Source organism: Palaemon carinicauda, chromosome 13, assembly GCF_036898095.1.
Source record: "Palaemon carinicauda isolate YSFRI2023 chromosome 13, ASM3689809v2, whole genome shotgun sequence".
In the NCBI taxonomy this organism is placed as follows: Eukaryota; Metazoa; Arthropoda; class Malacostraca; order Decapoda; family Palaemonidae; genus Palaemon; species Palaemon carinicauda.
This window is the reverse complement of record NC_090737.1, coordinates 137455590-137475400: the sequence shown is the minus strand read 5'-3', so window position 1 is coordinate 137475400 and position 19811 is coordinate 137455590. Positions and strand designations below refer to the sequence as shown.

General features: G+C 38.2%; 1 protein-coding gene and 1 long non-coding RNA gene across 3 annotated transcripts in view; one reads left to right on the top strand and one right to left on the bottom strand.

The window, feature by feature from the left end:
- The window catches only part of LOC137652490 (rRNA N6-adenosine-methyltransferase METTL5-like), a 53123-nt gene extending 44805 nt beyond the window's left edge, over window positions 1-8318 (top strand). For both annotated transcript variants that reach the window (XM_068385929.1, XM_068385930.1), the window contains exon 4: window positions 7180-8318. In XM_068385929.1, coding sequence (XP_068242030.1) covers window positions 7180-7588 — 409 coding nt within the window. In that variant the 3' untranslated portion in view covers window positions 7589-8318. The remainder of the gene's footprint in view (window positions 1-7179) is intronic.
- A 5034-nt stretch (window positions 8319-13352) lies between these two features.
- On the bottom strand, window positions 13353-19179 carry LOC137652506 (uncharacterized). The gene is made up of 2 exons (XR_011046326.1): window positions 18989-19179; window positions 13353-15912 (listed from the first exon to the last, which is right to left on the bottom strand). It is a non-coding gene; the product is annotated as an uncharacterized lncRNA (long non-coding RNA).
- Between the last annotated feature and the right edge of the window lie 632 nt (window positions 19180-19811).

The window sequence follows — 19811 nt, the reverse complement described above, 5'->3', positions numbered from 1 at the left end:
TCTCTCGCTCTCCTAGAGAGCGTTACGTTGGCTAGGCGACTGGTTTTTGCACCAGGAGGAGTTTTAGGGATACAGCCTTTGATTTCCCTTCTTTTAAACTGGCTTATAGAGCGAGAGTCTGATAGGACACGAGAGAAGTTCTCGGCTTGGGAGTTCATGCCTCTGCCCAGATAGACTTCTCAATTCTGGTAGACTCGCCCTGGCGCCTAGCCAGGAGACGCTCCAAGTTGTTTACAGGTCAACTTCTCAACTTTTGTCGAGCCTTTGAAGTTTTGCTGTACTATTATGTCACACATAACAAGGCTTCCAGGGATGGTAAATGGTTCCTCCTCAGTCGCTAACCCCGTCTGTTGCCACACCTGCTCCCGTAGACCCTAAATGGGCTTTGCTGCAAGACATGCAGTCCAAGCTTGTGTCCTTGATAGAGGACTTAAATGCGGAGAAGAACCTTCTGGCCAACAACCTTCCAACCGGTTGGTTGTGCGCCCTGTTGACGCTGAGGTATCCTACTCGCGTCTGCCAGTTGAGGTGGTTCCTCCACCGATGCGACCCAGTGTGGGTTGCCAGTCGCACGTTGACGTTAAGCGACGCTCGGAGGTGGTTGTTGACGTTCAGTGTGTCACTAGGAAGACGTTCAACAACCAGCAGAGGTGACTTGTTGTGACGCAGTGCGTCAACCTCAGCAACCCGGTAGGGTGTTGACTGCACAACCCAGCAGTCTAGACAGTTTCGGGTTGACGCTGTACTTCCTCGCGCACCCATGGTTGTTGACAGTTCACAGACTGTGCAGCAGTGCCATGATATTGCGTCCGGCTCCGTCACGCATCCACCAGTGCGACCGGATTCAGCGAGTCAGACGTTGCCCACTCCGTTGCCGTTTCCTCATCAGTTTCGGATGAGGAACCCTCTGATGAGGACGTTGCTGAACAAGACGATCAGCCCCCAGCCCTGCTATCCATCCAGAAGATGCTGAAGAAGGAACGCTGCCCAGTCAGGCTGTGGATGAGTCTGGTAGGGACACTGTCATCCGTGGATCAATTTGTGTCACTAGGAAGACTACACCTCCGTCCTCTTCTATACCATCTAGCTTTTCACTGGAAAAAGGACAAGACGCTAGAAGCGGTCTCGATCCCGGTTTCCGGAAAGATAAAGTCTTGTCTGACTTGGTGAAAGGACTATATTAACCTTAGAGAGGGTCTTCCCCTGACTGTTCAGACTACCAACCACGTTCTCTTCTCGGACGCATCGGACGTAGGCTGGGGTGCGACATTAGACGGTAGGGAATGCTCGGGATTATGGAACTCGAGTCAAAGGACAATGCATTTCAACTGCAAGGAGCTCTGGCAGTACGTCTGACCTGGAAAAGCTTCAGGTCTCTCCTTCAAGGCAAAGTGGTGGAGGTGAACTCGGACAACACCACGGCTTTGGCGTACATCTCCAAGCAAGGAGGGACCTACTCTCTGACATTGTACGAGATCGCAAGGGACCTCCTCACCTGGTCAAAAGGTCTAGACATTTCAATAGTAACGAGGTTCATCCAAGGCAACTTGAATGTCATGGCAGATTGTCTCAGTCGGAAGGGACAAATAATTCCAACAGAATGGACCCTCCACAAGGATGTATGCAAGAGACTTTGGGCCACCTGGGGCCAGCCAACCATAGATCTCTTCGCAACCTCGATGACCAAGAGGCTCCCAATATTTTGCTCACCAATCCCGGACCCAGCAGCAGTTCATATAGATGCCTTTCTACTAGATTGGTCACATCTAGATCTATATGCATTCCCTCCGTTCAAGATTGTCAACAAGGTACTGCAGAAGTTCGCCTCTCACGAAGGGACAAGGTTGACGCTAGTTGCTTCCCTCTGGCCCGCGAGAGAATGGCTCACCGAGGTACTTCGATGGCTAGTAGACGTTCCCAGAACACTTCCCCTAAGGGTGGACCTTCTACGTCAGCCACGCGTAAAGAAGGTACACCAAGGCCTCCACGCTCTTCGTCTGACTGCCTTCAGACTATCGAAAGACTCTCGAGAGCTAGAGGCTTTTCGAAGGAGGCAGCCAGAGCGATTGCTAGAGCAAGGAGAACATCCACCCTTAGAGTCTACCAATCGAAGTGGGAAATCTTCCGAAACTGGTGCAAGTCAGTATCCGTATCCTCGACCAGTACCTCTGTAACTCAAATAGCTGACTTTCTCTTATATCTGAGGAAAGAACGATCTCTTTCAGCTCCCACTATCAAGGGTTACAGAAGCATGTTGGCATCAGTCTTCCGTCACAGAGGCTTAGATCTTTCCAACAATAAAGATCTACAGGACCTCCTTAAGTCTTTTGAGACCACGAAGGAGCGTCGTTTGGTTACACCTGGTTGGAATTTAGACGTGGTACTAAGATTCCTTATGTCAGACAGGTTCGAACCGCTACAATCAGCCTCCCTGAAAGATCTCACCTTAAAGACTCTTTTCCTGATATGCTTAGCCACAGCTAAAAGAGTCAGTGAGATTCATGCCTTCAGCAAGAACATCGGATTCTCATCCGAAACGGCTACATGTTCTACAACTTGGTTTTCTAGCCAAACTCGAGCTGCCTTCTCGGCCTTGACCAATATCGTTCGATATTCCAAACTTATCGTATGGTTGGAAATGAACTAGAAAGAGTCTTATGTCCTGTAAGAGCTCTTAAGTTCTATTTAAAAACCTTTACGAGGCCCGTCTGAAGCTTTATGGTGTTCAGTTAAGAATCCATCTTTGCCTATGTCAAAGAATGCTTTATCCTATTTTATCAGAATGTTAATACGAGAAGCTCATTCCCATCTGAATGAGGAAGACCAAGCTTTGCTGAAGGTAAGGACACACGAAGTTAGAGCTGTCGCAACTTCCGTGGCCTTTAAACAAAATAGATCTCTGCAAAGTATGATCGACGCAACCTATTGGAAAAGCAAATCAGTGTTCGCGTCTTTTTATCTTAAGAATGTCCAGTCTCTTTACGAGAACTGCTACACTCTGGGAATTCGTAGCAACGAGTGCAGTAGTGGGTGAGGGCTCAACCACTACAATTCCCTAATTCCATAACCTTTTTAATCTTTCTCTTGAAATGTTTTATTATTGTTTTTGGGTTGTCCGGAAGGCTAAGAAGCCTTTCGCATCCTACTTGATTTGGCGGGTGGTCAAAGTCATTTCTTGAGAAGCGCCTAGATTAGAGGTTTTGATGAGGTCCTGTTGTATGGGTTGCAACCCTTGATACTTCAGATCCTAGGGGTCGCTCAGCATCCTAAGAGGATCGCGAGGCTCCGTAAGGAAGACGTACTTAAAAAGGCAGAGTAATTGTTCAAGTCGACTTCCTTACCAGGTACTTATTTATTTTATGTTTGTTATTTTGAATAACTGCTAAAATGAAATACAAAATACTTAGCTCATAATAATGTAAACATGTAATGCTGGTCTCTACCCACCCCCCTGGGTGTGAATCAGCTTATATGATCACCGGCTAAGTTTAATATTGAAAAATGTTAATTTTATTAATAAAATAAATTTTTGAATATACTTACCCGGTGATCATATATTAAAGGACCCTCCCTTCCTCCCCAATAGAGACCCAGTGGACCGAGGAGAAAATTGGTTCTGTGTTTACATGGAGTACTTGAGTACCTGCTCGACAGATGGCGCTGTTGATGTACACCCCCACCTGTATAGCGATCGCTGGCGTATTTTGTCCTTAGGTTTTTCTGTCGGGCAGCAGAGCTGACAGCTTATATGATCACCGGGTAAGTATATTAAAAAATTTATTTTATTAATAAAAATAACATTTTGCAGTAAAAGATTATGGGATCTCTTGACCACTTTCCTTGTCCTTCTTTACCAGACTTGTACAAGTGTTTACCTCTCTACTCTCGCTTCTTTTGGCATCTCTCTAACTGTTTGTTAATTTTGCCCTGTAGCATTAGAGACTTTAGCTATAGGTGCTCTTTTTACACCCCCGAGATATCCCCTGCATATCATGGTCCAGCAACCTGTACCATGTGTCCTTATGGTGAAATTCATTCTCTCAAATCGTTAAGGAAGACATCTTTTAAGCGAGTGGGGGCTGGTGGTGTAAGAAGCACGAGTTTACAGACATGGAAAATGTTGATGCTTGCATTATACCTCTTACCCCAGATCCTTTCTATCATGATGGGTACCAATTTAAACGGAGAACCTGGATCCACTTCAACCTCTACAGTATTTATTTTCCAACAAGGTTCATGAGCTGTATTCTGCACTTTTACAAATGGAACAAGTGGTAAATTACTACTATATCTTCTAATATAGAATGTACTCAGCCATCTATTAAACAAGCTTAAGGAGAATGACTCGCAACCTCTGGCTTAGAATTTTGGAAATTCAATTGGCTTTGCTTGCCTTTGGCCAAGAAACCTCAAAGAGCTTATTACAATGCTTTGGAGGATCTTTCATCCAGCTCTTTCTTTGATTGACTTCCGTGTTCCCAAAGGAGATAGTAATACCTTTGAAAGGATTATCAAGGCCTACTTTTCTGTGGATTCTTCTCAGAGGGTACTCTAATAACATGAGGTCCCTTATGCCTCCAGAAGAAAGAATCCTAGACTGGCAGCATTCATCAGTCCCATGATTGCACGGTTGCGAGAGGTTAGTGAACGCATTCACTAACCCCATTGAAGAGAAGGGAGCAGCTTCTACTCTTTTTTCAACTAGTTAGTTACAGAGAGATGGAATTTCACTCAGATTTTGGATGTCTTCTGTTCCCTTACTTCCAGTTTATATTTAGGGTCGGCCAGTCATTTTTCTCTAGACAGTTGAGACCCTTCTGACCAAATCTCTTTCACTGTGGCTTTTAGTAAAGCATCCCAATGACATCTTGAGCCTTCAAGCTCTAATGGGAGGGAGACTTGAAAACCTCTGTAAGTTTTACTTTCTCAGATGTTATGGATGGAGGCAAACTCGTCACTGCTTTTGTCAACCCCAAAAAAGTGAATGTTATCCTTTGGCCTATGGAATGCTTACTCTCATATCCTCATTCATCTGTATTAGAGAAATTCCTGAAACTGGTCTTAGTGGAAGAGACCCTATTTTGTGCCCCACACTTTGGCTTAAGCAGAAACATGCACGTCTTCACAAGACTTGGCTCCATTCGAGAGAATTATGCTTCTAGTTAGACAAAATTTGTACCTTGGCAACTAAAGGTTATTCTCTGGTAGAAACAAGGAATAATCTTGTGGTTGTCTTGAGCTTCTGGTAGTATTCAAAGCCATAGAGTTTGTGAAAGGGAAGATCATTGCACTCCCTGCAGACAACCCAACATCTCTTCCTTTAGTTTGCGAGGAAGAGACCATAAATTTCCAGACCCTTTAACCCTTTACACAGGAAATCCTCAGACATACAAAAGCAAGAAATGTCACCCTGATCTCATAATTTGTCCTAGGAAATATTTATGTCCTTGTAGACCAGTTAGGCAGATAGTACCAAATCCTGCCCTTTGAATAATTCTAACCTTCATAGGACTGCCAATGTGACTTCAAGGTAGAATTTAACTAAACCTAGAGGATTACCAGTACCCCTCAAACTAAATACTGTACAGTAGTTTATTCCTAGATACCAAGTTCTGAATCATTTAATGGGGTTACTTATGATTTTGTTTTCTACAGCCAGACAATAAAAAATGAAATCGGTAGATTGCGTCATACTACGTTGCTGGGTACTGCGTATGACAGACTACGCTTGTCTTGAGTGTCTAGCCACAACACTTCTGGCTGTGCTAGCAGTCTGACATCCCTGCCTTCACTCTTACAATCAGACAACTGCATCGCCTGTTCTTTGTACTAATTTACTTGTGCTTGTCGTTGACATTACTTGTCACTTGTGTATTCAATATTTGTGGTTTAGTGTGTGCCTTTCGACTACAGCATGTTGAAATTCTGTGCGTTCCTGTCTCTGCCGTAATTTTGTCACCCTTGTGGAACCTTTATGAGCCTGATAGACATGGAACCTCACCCGGTTTGCCTGTTGTGTCGAGGAAAAAGATGTTAAGTAGAACCCCCATGTGAGTATTATAGGGAGTGGTCATCCTTCCAGTGAGATAGATATCGTTCTCGGAAGCGAGCCAAGAGAGATCGCTCTCCTCCTTCTCTTTTGGAAAGCTGTGAGAAGAAACACAAGGTAGGTTCTGCGTTAAATGTCATTTCCCCACCAAGTTCAGCATGTCACAACCTCTCTGAGGTTTCGGTCATGGAGGATGATGGCCCCAATTTTGTTAACATGTTCTCTCCTAGTGTTAGTAATGTGCATTATGAAATTGGACAAGTTCTTATCGTAGAATCCATGGCTACGGCACCTACGCTCCCTGAGCCAGAACCACCGGATGCTTTTATTCCGGACTACGCTGTTATGTCTACATCCCCTCAGAGTGCACCGAGTGAGTATTTATATCCTTCAGATTATGCTGGTAAGATGTTCCCTTTAGAAGTGTCTCCCATTAGAACAATGAAAGCATCTCCTCATTCTCATAAGGACCTGAGAGTCGAGCCTGTCATTTCCCTTCGTACCAAGACGGCCTTATTTGAAGATCCTGATTACCAGTTTCCAACTCGTACAAATGAGAAAGGCTTGCCTTGTACTCCTAGGGGTACTCGGTAGAAAACTCCTCTAAAGAGCGCCTGGGATGAGTCGAGAGATTTGTTAACTTTTTAGTATGAGGGTGATCGGACCGCTCCAGTCGTGTCCCCCCCTTCTGGAGTTGGCAATGCTTTCATGCTCCTCCCAAGCTTTCTAAAGTGGGGAAGTTGAGTGTAACTATTCCTGCCATGCCAAGCTAGTAGAAATACAAACTACTGTATACAAAAGTTTGTAGTATTTAACATATGAATATTGGGGAAGAATATCTAGCATATGAATATTTGGTAGGATTAAATGCAATAAAGTAGATTTACTGGATAAAATTATTTCTATACTTAGCAATCTTATACAGTATTGGTTACAAACAAATGCTAGCCACTTACACCAGAGGTGAGTTGTGGCTGACTCAGCTACTTAAGATTTTTCTAGTTGTAAGCTCTGTCTTGAAGCATATAAACATAAATTGGGCAAGTACTGAATAACAGCTACTAGATTATATTATGAAAATTTACTTTTATGTATCAGAAGTATTATGCGTCATATGTCATGCATTTCAGTTTTGATATTGACGAAGATGCAATCGAGACCTGCCAGAGTAATGTGGAGAGTATCCTGTCCGACACAGCAGTGGAATTACTACAGGTTGATGTGAAGTCACTAGGAACTCCTGAATGTCGGTTTCACAAGTTTTTTGACACCGTTATTCTCAATCCTCCATTTGGAACGAAACGCAACCAAGGGACTGACATGGAATTTTTAAAGATAGCTCTTTCTCTATCCAGAACATCCGTATACAGTCTTCACAAATCAGCTACTCGTGCACACATCGCAAAGAAAGCTGAAGAGTGGGGTGTTAAAATGCAGGTTATAGCTGAGCTTCGATATAACTTGGATAGTTCTTATAAATTTCATAAAAAAAAATCAGTTGACATTGAGGTAGATTTCATTAGGTTTTATCACAAATAGCATTTAAGGCAAATAAAATCTCTAGTTTTGTATTAATGGCTTAAAAAGTGATGTTGAAAACTTCTGTCAAGAATTCAATTTCAATTGAATAGAAAATTTGTGATTATGATAAAGTACTGTATAATCTAAATATTTCATTGTGTGAATATTCTGTTACAATCATTCCACTTAACCCTTTTACCCCCCTTGGACGTACTGGTACGTTTCACAAAACTCATCCCTTTACCCCCAAGGACGTACCAGTACGTTCTTGCAAAAACCTGCTATTTACATTTTATTTTTTGCATATTTTTGATAACTTTATGAGAAAATTAAGGCTGTTAGAGCAATTTCAAAAAAATATATTGCAAAATGTGCTTGAAAAAAAAAAAAAATCCCTGGGGGTTAAGGGTTGGAAAGTTCCAAATAGGTTCGGGGTAAAAGGGTTAATTATACTTTGCTTTGTATTCTGTCACAAGATTTTCAGTCACCGTCAAACAACATTATGGCTCTCTCACTGAGAAAAGTAAAGCATTTAATCGCATGTGGTAATTTTTTTATATGAATGTTCGAAAACGTACTATTGACAGTCAAGAATTATAGTATTTTATTATCCTCCTTTGTCCTATACTGTATACACAATAATTTACGGATTACAAGGAGATGAAAGTGATTGTGTCGAGCAAATCCAATCTCTATTTGTATACAAATAACCCATTAAATAAAATTTAAGTTTAGGTGCAATTGAATATATTATTATGTCTGACCCTACGGAGTACTTCTCAAATCTTAATAGTCATATACTGACAAAGATAAAAGTGAGAAGAAGCCACACCGAGTACTAGAACCCAGACTTATAATTTTACTAGAATTTAGAACCAAGAATAAAACCGCTTGACAAGTGCCATGTTATCCTGAATTTGTCTGCTCATGAGCTGCCAGGTTGTTAATAATAAACTAAAGAAACAATTGTTGAATAGGAAGGGGAAGTGAATCCTTGAAATTGTAAGACTGGCACTAATCTACATGAATTTGTTAGAAGCCCCAATGGAACTTTCACCAAACCAGAGATTACTCCAGACACAAAATCGGCCATTAATTCAACCAGACTACAGTATTTGGAATGGAATTGACACATTGTGTGAAAAAGAGGTGTAATAGTATACTGATCACTGTTAACTACAACACACAAGGGTGATATTACCAAAAAAATTAGTCAAAAGAATCGGGAAGTGCATCAGCAGTCTTGACCCAGGCTTAAGTTATGAATTAAAGAATGTATGTGACATGAATCAGAATTCTGAAAGGCACAATAGATTCTAGAGCCACACAACCTACACCTTTGTGCTACAATTGAGGGAGAGAAATTGAGTGAATTGAACCGATATTGAAGTATTTGATTCTGCTTGTTTATCTTAAATAACATTAGTATATCAATCTACCATGGCACTTCCCCCAATTTTTGGGGTGGCCAACATCAAAGAAAAAAAAGGGGGGAGGAATTTTTCTTCTTTTCGTTCCTCCCAGCCTGATAAGGGATTCAGCCTAGTTTGGTTGCTACTGCTAGGGTGCCACACAGCTCACCCTCCCCCAATATCTACCACAATGAAGCTTCATATAATACCCTACTGCCGCTACCTCAGTGATCATTAAGGCGAACGGAGGAAGCGGCAGAGCCTATCAGAACTGCATCACAATTGCTCACCATTCGTTCCTATTTCTAGCATGCCCTTCTGCTTCTCACATCAACCTTCCTATCACCTAGAGCTTTCTTCACTCCATCCATCCACCCAAACCTTGGCCTTCCTCTTGTACTTCTCCCATCAACTCTTGCATTCATCACCTTTTTCAGCAGACAGGTTTTTTCCATTCTCTCTACATGGCCATAACCGCCTCAACATATTCATATCCAATGTAGCTACTAATTAATTTCTTACACCTATTCTCACCCTCACTACTTTGTTCCTAACCTTATCTCATCGAGGAACACCAGCCATACTTCATCTCAAACAAATTCAATTTCTGTCTCTCTGGTTCTTTCATTCCCCACAACTCCGATCCATACATCACAGTTAGTAGAATCACTTTCTCATACAACTCTCTCTTTACATTCATTCCTAACCTTCTATTCTTTAACATTCCCTTCACTGCCCCCAGCACTTTACATCCTTCATTCACTCCCTGACATACATCTGCTTCCACTCCACCTTATACTGTACAGCAACAACAGACCCCAAGTACTTAAAATGGCCTACTTCCTCAAGCAAGTCTCCATTCAACATGACATTCAGCCTCGCACCACCTTCCCTTCTCGTACATCTCATAACCTTACTCTTATCCACATACGTATAATTCTCAACTTCCTTCTCTCACACACCCTTCCAAACTGTCACTAATCGACCCAGCTTCTCAGAGTCTGCAACCAATAACAGTAACATCCGCAAACAACTGATTGACCTCCCATGCATGATCACTCTCATCTATCAGTTTCAATCCTCAATCAAGCACTCTAGCATTCACCTCTCTCACAACTCCATCAACAAACCAATTGAAGAACCATGGTGACATCACACAACCCTGTCTCAGCTGCATTCTCACTGGAAACCACTCACTCACTTCATTCCCTACGCTAACACATGCTTTACCATACAATAATCTCAGAAATTATTATCACCTACCAACACATTGCCAAAATAGGAGGCTGGGGAAAATAGCAAAATATTTCATACCAGTATAAAGATACATATCTGACTGGGAAGAGGTGAAAAGAATACAATAAGGATCAACAAAACAATAAAAGAAATTGTAAGTATTAGATTACAGTATTGGTAAAAACTTTACTAATAAATATAATTCTTCTATTCATTTATCTAAACAAGAAAAAATAAACTCTCCGGATATCAAATTTCTATGAGGTATTGCTCTTCTGCAGAGATGTTGAAAAAAAAAAAAGTAGTCAAAAAGTATAAAACCCACTGCTGTATCCTAATCAAGTCTGTAAAATCTAACAGCATAATAAAAAACCAGGTCTTATTCTCTTCATCAATGAGATATTGTGGGAACTAAGAGGTGAAGACTTGAGCCACTAAGTGCTGTTTTTTGCCCAGAAAACTTTCACAAACTGGTTGTTTCAGGAGAGGAATATATGTAAGATATTGAGAAAAAATTCTAGATTATTTATGTAAACCACAAACAGTATCTACCAATATATAAGTGTTTTTTTTACATAATGTACGTTGTATCTATACACTTTATGGCAAATGTTAAGTATAAAAATATAGAGGTACAGTATGTAATATGCTAATACTGTAACTATTATTGTATACCTGTACCATACAACACAGGAATGCGTAATGTATGTACATAGTGTATTGTATTTGTACAAATATGTACAGTACAGTACACAGTACACTTCATGCATACTGTACATTTTACAATATAAAGTGCACATACTGTTAATATTAGTGCACTGATTCAATAACCATCTAGGCTACTTGGATACTCACAGATGCCTCCAGTCTTCTTCACAATTATCCTATTTGGTAATGACACTGACAATGACGTTCTTCGGGTGCCTACACCAATGACCTGAACTATGATGACGTAGGCATCACAGCAGCAGATATTCACTTGAAGAAATGGCAGGAGGATTATCTAGATCTGTGTCAGTTGCTTAAAGGCTTAGATATAGATAGTTGCTAAGAGGGGAAGACATAGATGACATCGGGATGTTGCAACGAGCAGATGACAAAGGAATATGTCACGAGAGAGGAGCAGACAAAGCATTGCGTTGAAAGTTGTGGGTCGAGAGAAGATTAAGCAGAGTTGTTGGGCGGAAGCAGACACTGCTGACGGTAATGCTTTGTCTACTGTTCCCCTATTAGTATTTCCTTTTTTTACTTTGGAAAAGAACATTGAGATATCATACTACAGTAAACAGTATAGTAGTTAACTGTTGTGTTTGCCTTTTCACTTTGTCCTTGCTTTTTGCAAAGGTAACAGTTTTTTCATAATATCTCCTGTCACTTTAATTCAGGGCTGAATAAGAGGTTCATTATTCTTTTCTTTTGGCCCCTTTTAAATTATGCATTTTATACGCCACTTAATTTGTCGAAAGCAAAGTTTTGCGGCTCAAATCCTTGCAGTCTTCATCTCTTTCTTCTGTCATTGACTGAATGAGTTTTCTAACTTTGTATTCATGAACTCTTTCCTAATGTTCTACATGTTTGACATCATCCACGGGGTCCTTCATTCCGTCGCCAACATCATCCATGAGGTCCCTCATTCCGTCGCCACCAGGCAGTCTTGCCATCTCAAGTGTCCTTATGACTTCACCTTCCATTTGTGGGATGTCTTTGATGTCATTAACATCCTCTGACTATAAATTCTTTTCGCAGGATTGCTGGTTTTTAACTGCTACTCGTCCATGCTCCTTTAACATATGTAAAGGTATCTTTAACTAAATTAATACGTGTTAGTACATACTATAGTGCAATCAAATCAAACAAACCTGGCAAAGGCAATGGCATAATAAATGAGAATTACAATTTAGTTTTCTATATAACTGTACAAAGTAGACTCCTGATCATGTAGGTTCTACTACAGTATGGTAGCACATGAAATAAATATGTATTCCCTTGTATAGTCCTTATATTATTATTTTTATTTAAAACGTCCATGTTCTTACCTGCCGAGTGTAGATGGCTTTTAAGCACTTGACAATACCTTGATATAGACATTTTGTGTAGCACAAATTAGACTTTAAAGTTTTATATTTCTCAAGTCTTGTAGATATCTAGCAGCACTGCTGATAATAAAAAGCAGCTCTTCCTTTGAAGTTATGCTTCAACCTCAGGAATGAAGCATTTGTTAAACCACTGCTTGAAGAATAAGCGTCATGTTGGGCCGAGGGATTTTATGAATGCCAAGTCTCATCACCGCTGAACACTTCCCTCGGATCATAATTGCGATTCAAAATTTTGAGAAGCTAAATGGGAGGAGATGAGAGTAACCAAATAATCATCAAAAGAAAAGTGGATAGAAACAAATATTTTCTTCAAAGATCCTTTGGTACTCCACAATATGCTGTGCAAGCCAAACTGTAAGCAGTAACCACTGGGGACCTAAAGTACAAAAGAAAATAAGTTAATATTCATCAATTAAAAACATTGTGATTGTTTGTACTGTATTGTAATGTTAATATTTTCAATAAGTGTTCCACAAAGTTCTACTTCAGTAATGAAGATGGATTTTATTTTTAAGAACAAATTTTTTCGGGGGCACCTTGTCAAATATCACAATTTTGACTGAGAATCACATTTACCTCTATTACATCTATTACATACTAATAACTGGTAACATAACTTAAAAACAAGACAACTAAGCCAACCTCATAGGATTGTGGTGGCCGATGTGGTAACGTTCCTGACTGGTGAAAGCCAGACTGTGGTTAGAGTCCCACTCAAACTCGTTAATTTCTTTGGTCATTGCAACCTTACCATCCTTGTGAGCTAAGGTATACCCACCGAGTCATCAGCAGCCATTGCCTGGCACTCCTTGGTCATATGTATATATGGTCAGTCTCTAGGGCATTGGCCTCTGCTATTCATGAGCAGCCTTTAAACCTTTAAAAAGTCAATACATATATTTTGTGTATAATCTTATTTTTAAAATGACTTTATATCATTTGAATTTATGCCAATCCACACACAGAGAAACATATGCTGTTGTCCGTGGTGGTGGAGCTAGAGATGGGATGCATTATATTGTATGAAAATAAAAAACCTTGTTCATAACAATATCTTTTATTTCACTAAATGAAGCCTGCAGTCCTTACAATAACCATACAAAAGTGCATTATCTGTACCCAACTCCTTTTAACAGCATTTTGATGAGGGACATTAAGTTTAGCGACTTAAATGATACTCTTACAATGGACTTTACTTTGAATGCTGTCGTTACATGATAAGTACAATACAGCATTTTATCACAACTTAAAATACGACCACTACAAACGAAAAAAATTCTCAAGTTCTCCGATACCTTTAATCCTCTGAAAAACAATGATCGATTACTTTTGATGTGAGAAGTCGCTGTTAAGTGCCATTTGAGAATATATTTTCCTATCAAAGGACTATACAAAAATACCATAATTCAGCTTCAGCTAAAAAATATTAATAGAAAACATCCACATATGCAACAGGATACTCCAGCAATCATGGAGTATTTGTCAAGTGAAGCTAGAGAAACTATCATACAAAAGCACAAATGATATTAAAATCAACAGAAATGAGCAAATGTCAGCCTATTCGAGAAAGAGGAGGCAATACACGGAAAGATGAAGGAAAAGAGGATGAGGAGGAGAGGGGAAGGAAGATGGGGGTAGAATCATAATCACCACCTTAAAATCTTTATATAATCGCTTTTTTCCGTTTTTTTATTCCTTTCAATTCTATTCCAAGTGTGGCACTTAATAAGACTAAGAGTAACTTAGATGGGTACCGAACCATTTCCACCATTTAGCATCATACCTCCTATCTTTAGTCCACAGAAAAGGTGATTGATTATATGACAATGAGATATGTACAATGAATCCTTGAGGCAATATACTATTACTTCCACCTCACTAACTAGCCCACCACTTTAAATCAAACTTGAAAAATCAAATTTGAATTCAAACGTGATCACTGATTGCTAGATTCATCCTGATATAATATCGATATTAACAGCAGAGATCTGCCTGCGACCAAAGTCAAAAAGGAGAAGTCAATGCATCTTAACTTTATAGATCCAAGACATATTTCGTAAACGTACACACTGGGTATATAAATCCCTCAGTTTGGATGGAATTAATATTTGTGAAAAATGAAGCATACAACTCACTCACTCACTCTCTTTAACTTACATATAATTTCCTTGCATTCATTACTTGCGCTTTCACGACACACGCTGCTCTTCCTCTATCAAGCCAAAACTGAATCTTTTATAGTGTGATTAATGTAAAGTAATTCGACTCTTGAAACCATCGACTGCTATAAAATAACGTACAGTACATGAAAAAAGTTTCTTTCGTGAAGCTTATTTTCAAGATGTGTTTAACAACCAACCAGCCAACTCTTAAATAAACAAAAAATAATCAACAACTTCTTGAATATTCATTTATCTTACTTTGAACCTCTTACGATGATTTGTCAATTATCCTAGGTCTTAGTGATATGGTACAAACACCACGTGTGACAGTGAATCCATGATAAAAAAGCATGCAATGACAGCACATACTTCTAGTACTGTATCCCACCACTACAAAAAAAAAATTACAAATAAAAAATTTAGTTTTATTGTACATTATTGTCACCATGAATCGCAAGCCATAACGAATGTACAGTAACTCCTTGGTGCGATTTTATCTTACCTATCCCACTGTACAGCATACAGCATCATTATCTAGGCTCTGTTAATACAGCTTCAATTGTAATAAAAATAATTCATATAAACTTGTAAAATATAGCACTTACCATCAGAAATAAATATCTGCACTTTACTAAACTACTTCCCCTCCCCCCCCAAAAGGAAAAAGAAAAGAGCTACCTTCACACAACACATTCACACTTTCATTCAACCTTCAAAAGCTTTCATTAGAAGGAACTAAAGTCACCAATCTGGTGGAGTTGACATCATTCACTCACTCACTCTCCCTCTCTCTCTCTGCCATTCACACAGGTTGCCTGAAGTGTGGGTATTCAACATCAAATATAAAGTGACATATTTGAGGATGAATGCTACTTGTTGTGAAGATGCAAATGGAGGCATTTCCAGGATAATAAGTCATAATGGTCACATACATAATAATAAGGAGTTGCATAATAATGCAAAGATTCAAAAGATGCAATGGGGCTAACGTGGCTATGATCATGTTGCGGGTGCGTGCATATCTTCCTATTAATGTTTATGTAGGGTGCATGGTGAAATTATGTTTTGTATGTCTTTAATGTAAAGCATGAATGTAGAAGAATGATGAATCTGGGTATGTGTATGCACGCAAGTATATTAACATGAATGTGTCCGAGTGTAACTGTGGGCTCATGTTTGTGTGAATTTGCATGAAGAGTTTACCTCACACTTCAATCCTGCCCGAATTCTTAAGATTCTGACATAGTCAGTTACTGTGAAAAAGATCTAATTTTCAATGGTCAATAATTAGCGCACTTTTAACTAGTTACTAAATTTGTTGGTTTTTCTATGTAATTCTATTATACATAAGCATTCGGGGTCATGAATATCATTCACAGTGAGGACACGAGCCTATCACGATTCACCATTGCCGCTGTCATCACCATCATCGATTTCTGGAAAAATAATAAGAAAGGGGTAAGTATTGGCAGAGCAAAGAACGTAAACAGACGATGTGAGCACTGGCACAGGGAAAATTCAGTCCTACATTGTAAAATCAAATATAAACAAACGCTTTACTTGCATTCATAGTACTGTGCCTATATCTATTTGACTTCTCAATTATGAAAAAAAATATGCAACAAATCTTTTCATTGCTAAATGTTAATTTTTCAAAATGCATTTATATAAAAATTGTTTTTATCAATGCTCTTCAAATGACCACAAACAGAATTTACAATTCTTTAAACCAGGGATGTCAAACTCATGGCCCGGGGGATGGTATTAAGTGGCCCGCGAGGTGATGAGATTTTTCAAATATAGTTACTATAATTGTTATAACTGAGGAAAATGTAACTAAAGAGTTATTATCATTACTTGCTAAGCTAGAACCCTTGTTGGAAAAGCAGGATGCTAAGCCCTAGGGCTCCAACATGGAAAATAGCTCAGTGAGGAAAGGAAATCAGGAAATATACTATGAGAGAAGTGTAAGAATAATAACATTGAAATAAGATGAACCGAAATACTGTATCAGTATTTACAGTTAGTACTAAATTTGTGATGGCCCTAAAGACCATAAACAAGTGCATGGCCCTTAAAAGGATTTGCGCCAAACCAATTCAAATACCGAGTTACTTTTGTCTACTTCAAGATGGAATGAACTTAAAGAATAGAATGTGGTGCTAATTGCAAATATGATATATAATTACAGTACTGTACACTATGAGTAATGGAAATATTCGTACACCACTGGCTTCATAATTATGACGTGTGATTAATATACATTTACCCGTCAAACCTAAAAATAGATTCTTCATCATTTTTGTTAACATATTTTTGGTTTCTACTAACAACCTTATATTGTCAAAAAAAAATTTTGGGGATTACTGTCGAATTTTTCCAAATTGAATAATACTTATGACAAAACATACACTGTATGCATATTGATAAAAATATTATTATTATTATCATTACTTGCTAAGCTACAACCCTAGTTGAAAATGCAGGATGCTATAAGCCCAGCAGCTCCAACAGGAAAAATAGCCCAGTGAGGAGAGGAAAAAAGGAAAAAATATTTGAAGAAAAGTAAAATTAAAATAAATATCTCCTGTATAAACTAAAAAAAACATTTAAAAAATAAGGGGACGAGAAATAAGATAGAATACTGTGCTCGATTATAAGGCCATGAAATAAAATAACAAAAAAATAATTTTAAATATAAAATACACAAGTACTAAATAACATTACAACTCAAATGCTAGACAGGTACTTGCAAATGATGTAAAATAATCTTTGCAAGCATAATGATTAAATTTACCACAAAACTGGTATCAAACAAAATAACTTCTCTATAAGGATGGTGAAAAATCTGAGAAGTTCAGATTTACAAAAAATGAATTAGACACATTCAAGCAACGAGTGTCTGGGACACTTATTTGTGAATTCAGGGTCATTATAAGTTCCCATTAACCTGTATTCAACAGAGTATGAGCTTGCAAACAATGCTCTTAAACTTTGGGCTATGCCATGGCTTTGGTAATCTGGTTTTTCATGATCAAACAAGTTTCCATTATACATTTGCAGAGGGTTAAAATACATATAGGATGAATCTTCATGAATTTTATATTGATATCACAAATTGACAAAAGTTCATGTTTTTATTAATCCATGATTTAAAAGTACCACTTCATCTAGATTTTATCTTGGTTCCTGAAAAAATAAAACTAGAATTACGAGTATCACATCACGAATAAGACAATGAGGTTGCCATCATCTGCAGAGCTGTCTGCTAAAAGCACGGGACACATACTGTAATTATCTAAACCTGGTGGTCTTGGTGTATCAATTTCTTGGGTCTGAGACACACTGTTTCTTCATCACGGATTCGATCAGATAAACTTAATATCATAATAGCATTATTGCTTATGTTGAAAGGTCTTGTAATTCTAAATTACCTTGGATATGCTAGCTAAGATATCAAAACCTAATGTTTCATTGCGTGATTTTAAAGTTTGTTTTTACAACGTTTTCCTATAAATTGTACTAATTCTGAATAATTTATACAAAATAAAATAATACAAATTTCCATCTAAAACTTCCTGCATATTTTGCTTTTTAAATAACTACTGTATACTACAGTCCAATAATTAATAAATAAAACAATGAAATTATCAATATTGTGATATTTTACATTAAGCGATAGATAAACAAGAAAAATTAAATTCAAATGAAAACACTAAAAACTTAGGCATAAATAATTTCCGAGCATTTCCAGTTAATATATGCAAAGTAGATAATTGTTTATTTCCATCAATTATTACTTCATTATTACTCTATCTTACTTCATTTCTATACATGGGTATTGTATTCCAAATACAAAAGTTCTTTGGTCTATAGCTAGATGGCTTGTCCCCAGACATCAAATGCTTATTAAGTAAGTTAATATGATAAAGAAATGCTAAATAATTCATGGAAAATCAAGTAGACAACGTACACACACGGTATCAGTGTCGACGGAACCTCCTCCCGCTGATATCATATCAAAACAAAATGAAGTACATATTCATCCAGAGTCATTGCATAATTTCAGATACAAAAGAACTTCTGCTGAAATAATTTCCCATACAAAAGATCTTTTGCTAATATATTATCCTAATCTAATGACTGAAAGATAACTATGTTCCAAAGTTTGCAACATCCCTAACAGAAGCTGACGAGCCAACTTCCCTTGCGAGACAGCCATTACAACTTTCCAATGATTCTACAGTAAGATTAATGTATGAGGAAATACCTAACTTGACCTTAAGCAACATATGACTTGGCAAAAAAACACTTTTTGTTCTAGATCCAAGGTTCAATTTGAACCTCCAAATGTCTATTCTCTTGAAGGAAAACATGCGGGAGACTTAAAAATGTTTATCAACCCTTTATCAGATTATGTTTTGTGTTTTCATTTAATAAAAAACTAAACCTAGAATATACCAATAAAATAAATAATCCACTATAAACTTCAGACTAATTAAAATGACTCACCATTATCCGAGAGATTCTCGTCATCATCCTCGTCATCATCATCAATATCATAATCATCATCGTAAAAATCAGCCATATCAACAGACTCTGTATCAGGTTTTACTTTGGTTTTTATACAGTAGTCTTCTAAAGTCGTTGGAACAACAACGCCGTCTCTCTCAGCCTCAGAGCGGGATGATAATACTTGTTTCCTGTAAGGGGAATAATAGGCATTAGCCAATGTTCCTTCAACAAGAGACACAAAGGTTAGTGTAATAGATTCAATACATGGGATGTCATTATTACTTTGGGAGAGATTTTTTTTATAATTTACAAAGAAGATCAATAATACAACAGCAAAACTTAGTAGATTTTTTCCTAATAATGTACAGCTTTTCACCTCTGAAATTAATTACAAGTAAAGCTGTAACCCTAGTTAACCCTTTTACCCCCAAAGGACGTACTGGTACGTTTCACAAAAGCCATCCCTTTACCCCCATGGACGTACCGGTACGTCCTTGCATAAAAATGCTATGAAAAATATTTTTTTCATATTTTTGATAACTTTTTTTAGAAAATTCAGGCATTTTCCAAGAGAATGAGACCAACCTGACCTCTCTATGACAGAAATTAAGGATTTTAGAGCAATTTAAAAAAATATACTGCAAAATGTTCTGGGAAAACAATAACCCCCTGGGGGTTAAGGGTTGGAAATTTCCAAATAGCCTAGGGGTAAAAGGGTTAAGAAAAAAAACTTATAAAGCCAAAATGCTCCATTAGGGAAAGCCGCCCATTAGAAAGGAGAAAACTATGATATAAAATTAATTATAAATTGGTAATAACA